This window comes from Dendrobium catenatum, unplaced genomic scaffold, assembly GCF_001605985.2.
Source record: "Dendrobium catenatum unplaced genomic scaffold, ASM160598v2 fragScaff_scaffold_1573, whole genome shotgun sequence".
NCBI classification, from domain to species: domain Eukaryota; kingdom Viridiplantae; phylum Streptophyta; class Magnoliopsida; order Asparagales; family Orchidaceae; genus Dendrobium; species Dendrobium catenatum.
The window spans coordinates 204678-213033 of record NW_021320035.1 but is presented as its reverse complement, the minus strand read 5'-3'; the positions used below and the strand labels follow the sequence as shown (position 1 = coordinate 213033).

The 8356-nt window shown below is 36.4% G+C and overlaps 1 protein-coding gene across 1 annotated transcript in view; it reads right to left on the bottom strand.

Annotated features, from left to right (window-relative positions):
• Positions 1–7485, bottom strand: part of LOC110103163 (protein NUCLEAR FUSION DEFECTIVE 4) — an 18915-nt gene extending 11430 nt beyond the window's left edge. The window contains exon 1 of the mRNA XM_020831764.2: positions 6972–7485. Within this exon, the coding sequence (XP_020687423.2) occupies positions 6972–7454 (483 nt within the window). The 5' untranslated portion in view covers positions 7455–7485. The remainder of the gene's footprint in view (positions 1–6971) is intronic.
• Between the last annotated feature and the right edge of the window lie 871 nt (positions 7486–8356).

Below are 8356 nucleotides of genomic sequence, written 5' to 3'. Positions count from 1 at the left end.
GGATCCGCCATTCATGGATGATTGGGCGTAGAATCGCCTTGGCTCTTGATACACTTCTTGAATGGTAGCAAAGAGAAGGAAGTTTCACTTTACAAGTAGAGAGAGAACAATTCCTAAGTTCCCTTTTCAAAGTTCTGAAAATAATCTCAGATTCTAACAATAGGGATTGAGGATCGGAGCAAGCCGTTCAAGCAGCAACTTTACTTGAAAGATTAGAAGGGGGAGAGAGAGGAGCGAAGAGAGAGGTTGGAGAGAACCAAAGTGGGAACCCAGGGAAATTCGGCCAGCAGCAGGAGGAGTTTAAACTCTTTCCCAAGGAAGGAAATGCATCTAGGGAAAGATTTTAGAATAATTCCAATAAGGGGCCAAGCCGTCAGGTTGATGGGAGGATTAGGAATTTATTTCCTAATCCTGAAATTAGGTTTTAGGAAATAAATTAGCTCATGTGAATTTCGGTTCCAGCAATTGGGAAATCTTTCCAAAGATACGGGTAGGTGTTTAGGAAAGGTTTCTTAATTCAAGCCAAAAGGGAGGGGTGGGGCCGGCGGTAGTAAAAGCAAAGGAGGGGATTGGGGAGAGAAATAGGAGTTCCTAATTTGGGATTTTAGAAATAAGGAAAGACTTCATTAAATCCAATTTGAATTTAAAATTCAAATAGAATTACTTTAGTAACTTTCCAAAAATAGATTTGGATAAATTTGGAAAGATTTCAAAATTCAAACTAAAGGAATTTGAGTTTTTAAATCTAACCAAAATAGTTTCGTCCAAATTAGGCAAAGGGATCCAATGGGGAAATGGGAGGTGGTGGTCGGTGGCTATGGGAGTTGGAGCCGGCGGCAATGAGGGTCGGTTTGGGGGATTTGGCCGTGGGAAATGGATAGGAAGAGAGATTCAGTTGGAGTGTCTTGCCGTTAACCTGAAGGGGAACAATGGGAGCTTAGGTTGAGAGAAAAGTATGTCCGGTAATGGGGAAGAAGAGGAGGGAAAGTTTAAAGAACAAAGACCACGAACCCGGCCGTCTCTAAGGTTGGTGGGTAGTGCGCAAATCTCCCTCTCCTAGGGATCTCTCTCCATTAGAACTCACAAGTTCTCACAAGCTCATTCAAGAAGAAAATATCATAAGCAATCATTCATTACATTAAACAATAAGCAAAGGGCTATATATAGCCAAGTACAATGGACTCAAAAAAAATAAAAGGCTCAACTGCCCTTGGGCTCATACATGACACATCCCAATAAAAGGGGTACAAACGGAAAGACCAAAATAACAATAAGCAAATAAAAATACATAAATAATGAAATAACAAAAAGGACTCATAAATACAAAGACTCGATCGTGGCCGTAGATCGACGGCCACGTCTCTGATAAACCTTCCACGATCTGATGTCCCCATCACCTACCTATATGAAAATGTTAACATGCCTATTTTTTTAGGAATTATCTCTGTTTTCTTTGAAATAAAGGTTTCCTTTCACAGGATTACAAGATTTATCTTAACAGCTTCAATCCACTCAAACCGAACTTAAAGGATCGTGTACACAGTTCAATGCACAGTTCAGGGACATTTTCATTAGTAGCAGGTATACACCAAAGAATATGTCGTGCCCTTGAAAAATGTAAAAAGATATATGTGGTTGTACCAATATGTGAGGCTCCATGAAATGTTTGGAGAGAAATTTATGTGCGCCTTCTGATTCCTTCGTTTCAAAAGACTTATTTAATTCAAACATGTGAAATCTAAATCACAGTAACTAAACATTGATCCACACATGCTCGCGTCCTGCAGTAAACCTAGAAAATCGGAACAAGTTTAATTAGATGACTTGTATTATATATTTTTAAAATCCAGAATAACATAACAATAAACATCGAACTCAACTCATTGGAAACTTAAAAAAATGCAGGATTGAGAAAAGGTGGAGAGCAAGAAAGAAGAATCTTTGATTAGGAGGGGATTATTCAGTTAATTTTTGCATGCCCTAATAGACACCAATGGAGACTATTTCTAGACAATATAAGATTCAAACTATCTATTAGCTCTAAAAACCTATTACTTACCTAATAACTCACAAATACCGATTATTATAACCCTAATATATCCATTACATTATTGATCATATCAATCTGATGTTAGAAAACTTCCTGCCGATTCTACAAAAGTTTCTCAAACTCAACAATATTATGATTCGAGATAATTTTATAAAATATAGAATCGACTATACAAAATGCGGAAGCTAAATTATAAACATATTTTACATACCTCCGGCCATTGATATTTAATCATGTTCTTCACTAATTTTGAAATATTCTAAACCTTTTTTCTCGCAATATGATGGTGTAGGTTTTTTTTTAGATTTAGGGTGGTAACAATGCTATGGTTGATAATGCTTTGGCCTTACCTAGTTCATGTAATCTTGATATTACTCCAGTTAAAACGCATCATTTGGATTTGTTGGCTGTTAAGGATGAACAAGTTATTGTGAATTGCTAATGGTTTGTATAGTACGCCTTTGGGGATTGTTTCCCCTCATGTTGATGTGAATGCTAATGTGATTGTTCAAGATTTGATGATTCCTCATAAACTTTCCTTAATTTCTATTCATGATTCTCCTGCTTCTAATGCTGAGGTTGAGGCTATGAGTGGTTGGGAGGTGTTGGTTGATATTCCTGTTGGTCAGGCCGATTGGTTTTGCTCTCAATCGACCGAGGATTGGGGTTATGAGGGGTCTCATGGGGACCTATCAAACTGTATGAATGATGATTGTAATTTAAACGTGGTGCAAGTGGATTCTAAGGAGTTTTCTATTGGCAAGAAAAAAAAAAGAAGAATAAAAACAAACACTGTGACTTGAGGTTTTAAGTTTTGCTTTATTTTTTGTCTCATTCTTTATGTTTGAGTGCTCTTTCTTGCAAGTTGTTCGGTTGCTGCTTTTGTTGCTCGCTTCCTGTAATTGGTTTGATAATATTTGATTGAGGGTGTCATGTTTAATTTGCTTGTGATCAAAGAATGGCACTGGCATTGTTGGAAATGCATCCATGTTTGAATCTCAGAATATGGTTTGATCATAAATGCTTATGTACAGAGTTCTATTATGATTTGTTCATTTGTTTATACTTTTTTGGTTTATTCTTCTTCCTATGTGAGTTTTTTAAAATTGTATTTGTAGATGAAACATGTCATTGAAGAATATGCTCCCATAGAAAGTTTCTGGTGGCAGACATTGGAGGGTAGCTATTGTGTAAAATATGTATTTATATCATTCCCGATTATTCTGCTAGTGGTAATCAGATTACATGATCAGAATTGTATTAGATATTTTTATATAAAGCTATAGAAGGTTTGTTAATGGCATAATTTAGTAGATAGGAATTTTAATATGATTTTACCAAATCACCTGCTTTACTTGACAATGCAATTTAATCTCTAGCAAGATGTCCTGACCACATCTCATTTGGGGTCTTCTTCCAAATAGCTACAAAAGGCGGACGGTTCACCAAGTGATAGGCATAATCTATAGCCTTAGCCCAATGGACTCTATCTAACCCAGTATTAGATAACATACACCGAACTTTCTCCACCAATGTCCGGTTCATCCTTTCTGCCACCTCGGTGTCTCTCTAACAGTGAAGTGGTGCTCAATTCCAGATCTCTGGCACTCCTATAAGAACACATCCGAAGTGTATTCGCCACCATTATATGATCTGATACATTGAATCCTTTTGTCAGTCTGCGTCTCAATCCACTTCTTCCAAGTTCTAAAAATTTCCAGTACCTTGCTCTACGCCTCATGATGTACCCCCAAATATATGTGGAGTAATAATCAACAAAAGAGACAAAGTATCGCCGCCCGCCAAATAATGTTGTCTTCATCGAGCCTCAAACATTTTTGTGAACATACTTCAAGATATCCTTTATACTGTTGATGGAAGTACCAAAGGATACACGTTTCTTGTCAAACAATATTTTTTCAGAAATTGAGCTCTTTTGATCAATCCACGGTTCACCAAAGCCATAAGAGAAGCCTCCTCGGCATGAACTAGCCGCATATGCCACAGTGCAATGACATCGGAAGAATCATCAGCAACAACAACCATTTCAATCACTATTCTACCCTGAAGGCAGTAAATGTTATAGTGACGAACTCCTTTCAGAAAAATCAACGCTCCATGAAATATCTTCAAAACTCCTGCCTCAATGACTACCCTATTATAGCCTTTGGTTTCTAAAGCCCCAAAAGACAACAAATTCTTTATGATATTTAAAACATGTCTCATATCACCCAGCTCTCTCATAGTACCATCATGCATTTTGATGAAAATGCTCCCTACACCAACAATACAACAGGCCTGATCATTTCCCATGAACACAACACCACTCTCAAGCTCCCTGTAGCCTGTAGGTATTGAACCACTCTCTAATGAGACAAATGTAATAAATAGCACCAATATCCAGAATCTAACATGAATTATCTGAATAGAAACTCTGAGAAACTGCATGTAGTGATACATTTAAATCTTTTTCATGCTCTTCCACGCTAAGGTTAGCCTTAGTGGAAACCCTATTTTCCTTCTCCTTTAGCATCGGGCAATATTTTGTTCAATGACTAATTTTTAAACAGAAAGCATGTTGATTCTTTCCAAGAATGTGTCTACTAGACTTGCCCCACTTGCTGCTATCGCCAATTTTATTCTTATGTTTTTCATGTCTTCCACATTTGAGTGTGAGAGCCTCAATTGAATATAACTTTACAGAATCCTTGTCCCGACATCGGAAGTCATGACTCAGCAATGTAGTAGTCACCTCTCCATAGTTCAAGACCTCCTTCCCATAAATGAGTGTCATCATTAAGTTTTCATAATCATTCAGAAGCGAATCAACAGAATGAGTTCCTTGTCTTCATCTCCAACATCCTCATCCGGATTCAAAAGCTCTGTCGATACCTTTTTGAAGTCATTCAAATGCTCATCAATTGTAATCTCATATCTCATCTGAAACTTATAGAGCCGCCGTTTCATTTGAAGATGATTCTCCACACTCTTCGTCAGATACTTATTATCCAAAATCTTCAATAACATTACAACAAAAGTCTACATCATTACCCCATACTTATCCCTTGAGATGGACAATTTTTTTATCAAGTCACAAGCACTCCGGTTCATCTTAAGCCAACCTCTCTCTGAAATCTACTCGGGATATCCATCACTCTCCATAGCTTCCTCCAGATTCAAAGAACACAACGTATACATCACCTCACATCGCCAAATGACAAAGTTTCTTTTGCCGTCAAATTTTTTCACATCGATTTTGACGGGATGTTTAACTACCTAATGAATTGACGTCTTCTCCACCATTGAGGTGGATGTATTCATAGCTCCACCAGATCTCATAGCCTCCAAAAAATTGCAGTTGTCTCACATGGCTAGAATTACACCAATTCGGCTCTCTTCCTTCACCTGGACGAACCATACAAACAGAAAGAACTGATTGACTCTCATTCTCCAAGCCGCCGCCGAAAATTTTATCGAAATTTGGCTATGATATCAATTGTTGTGCAATACACAATGGAAATAACACAAATCGCACAACCGAAGTAACACAAATCGCACAACCAAAATAACACAAAGGACACGACAATTTATGTGGTTCGACAAAGATGTCTACGTCCATGGCGAGGGGGTAATGATTTCACTATATTGGAGAATAATAAGGATTACAAAAGCTCTCAAGCTCTCTCTCTTTTTCATGCTTACAATACAATAACCCTTAAGCCCTATTTAAAGATTTGACGCAAAGCTACAAAGGAAACTTTAATTAATGCTATAATATGGCAAAATCTAATCATGCCAATTAGATCTCCCAATCATACTAATTAAATCTCTCCATTTATGCAATAATCATCCATTAATTAATGCATCAATCAAATCTCCAATCAAATCAACTTAATTAGGAAAAATAATCAACTCCCTAATCAATTATATAATAAGCCATCGAAGCCTTCCAAATCAAGGCTAATCTAGATTTGAAAAGATTTCCAAATCAACACCCACATATAAATTCTTCAGAGTATAAAGCCTTCAGAGTGATTTACCATCTACAGAACAAAATTAAAAAAAGAAAAATAAAAAACATTACTGCAGAGCTTATAGTAGAAGAACTATTACTCTGTGATCTACTACTTAGCTCTTTGCTATTTTAGAGAAACAACTCAATCTTATAATAACTTATGGTATTTGCTTATCTCTTGTTATATTGAGGTTTGCTGATGGAAAAAAGTTTAGATACTCAAAAGGAGTGGCCCGCTAATCTACCATCACTGCTTCATAACTGTAATCTTAAATTAACCTATTATTCTTTCATTTGGAAAACCCGTTTTCATTGGCATGTTATGTTCTCATTTGTTTAGATATTTGTTTCCTCATGTCCATTTCAAGTGGTGGAAGTTCGACTACCACAGAACGACAAAAATGACTCTTTCCATTTTGTCAGTGTTGTTATACCAAGATTCTTCACTAAATATCAATATGGTTATTATGAAGGTTAAGAGAAACGACAACACGAGGGATGTTTTAGAGGAAATGATCTAATACTCTAGCAGGTTCGCACGGCCCTTAACAAACTAAGCAGTCATTCACCGCGCAGTGATGAAGTATGAAAATAAAATTCCAAGTCACAGTCACCTAGTCATAGAGTTCTAACTTACCACATAATTCAGTTAAGCAGGGATTACAAGCAAAATCTACTATGTAATTGTGTTTCAGACGATCTAATTAATGTCACGCAATTTTAAAAAATATCAAAATAATGGCTAAGCCATAGAGAAGATCATTTCAAAGATAAAAAATATGAAGAAATTTTTAAGAAAAAAATTAGAGACAGCAATTATTAAACGTAAAATACAGCTAAAAAGGAAAAAAGAAACGACCAAAAGAAAATCAATCTTAAAATAAATGGGAAAAAGGAATTCCCAACCTTCATGATGCCAATTGCCGTGCCGCGATGGTCGGGGAAGTTGCGAGCGGCGGTGACAACATCGGCTGTGTTGAAGAAGGTCAGGGAGTGGGCAGCGAGTAGCATAAATAGGGACATGAGAGGGACGGGAGGGCGGTGGAGGATCCCGGAAACGGAGAGCCACATGAAGAAATATCCGGCGAAGCACTGGACGGCGCCAAGGGCAAGGACGAGGCGAGGGCGGCTGGCTTCGGGAGAAGAGGAGTAGATGGCGCCGGAGATGACGCCAGCGTTAGCGCCAATATCCTTGAAGAAAGCAACTGTGTCTAGGGTTTGCTGATCATAGAGCTGAGTGGATTTGAGCAGCGGTGAGTAGAAGCTGAAGGTGTAACCAGAACCACTCACGCACTGCATCCAGATGCTTGCTGTCATCGCTGCCCATTTGTTGCGTCCGGCCGACGCCGGCGTCAAACCGCAGCCGGCGAAAGTGGCGGCTCGCTTCATCTTTGGCCCCTTGCACGCCACCGGTGATATCGTGGTGCTCCACCCAGTCACCGCTCCACACAGAGATCGTGTTTTGGCCTTTCGGGCAGCAATTGACAGGCTCTTTCCAACTATATATATATTTAAAAGGATATATTTACTTACAAAATTTTGAATTTTTTAAATTATATTTCAAATATTAAAATATTAATTTATTCAAAATCATATGTTTTAATATGAATTAAATATAAACGTGATACATGAAGATATAAGTTTTAAATGTTTAATATATAAATACATAAATAATTAATACAACTACCCCAAAAATTAATGCAAAAACCTACTACTAATTAATTAAAAATTTATTTTAAAAAATAAAATTGACCTACATATATTTTAATTTATTACTCATTATTAAACATATATTACTTATTTATTTCTAGAATTATAAATAATTTATTTTGAAATAATTTAACACTTATGAGGCTCATTTTGATCAAATTTAATTATAATATTCTAAGGAATTTTTCACCTATGATACACAATCTTATTGGACACATATATTAATTATCAAAATCAATTTGATGCATGAGGTAATCCAATATGTGCAATATGCATTTTTTTTAAAATTAAAAACATGATATTAATTTACAATTTTAAAAACACTAAAAATGTTTAATTAATTTATTATTTATTTATTTTAAAATAAATATTATTATTGGAATATTCATGATGATAGAGAGATAAATTTAGCATCTTAGCTTTGTACAAATATCCAGTACAAAAAACAAATAAAAAAGGGGTATATGGAAAAGCTCGAAAAGGGAAACAATCATAGGAATTAGCCCAGTTTGAAAGAACCACTAGTATTGATGGTTGATTATAAATAAATACACTCCTCAAAGGATGGTGATTGCTCAATA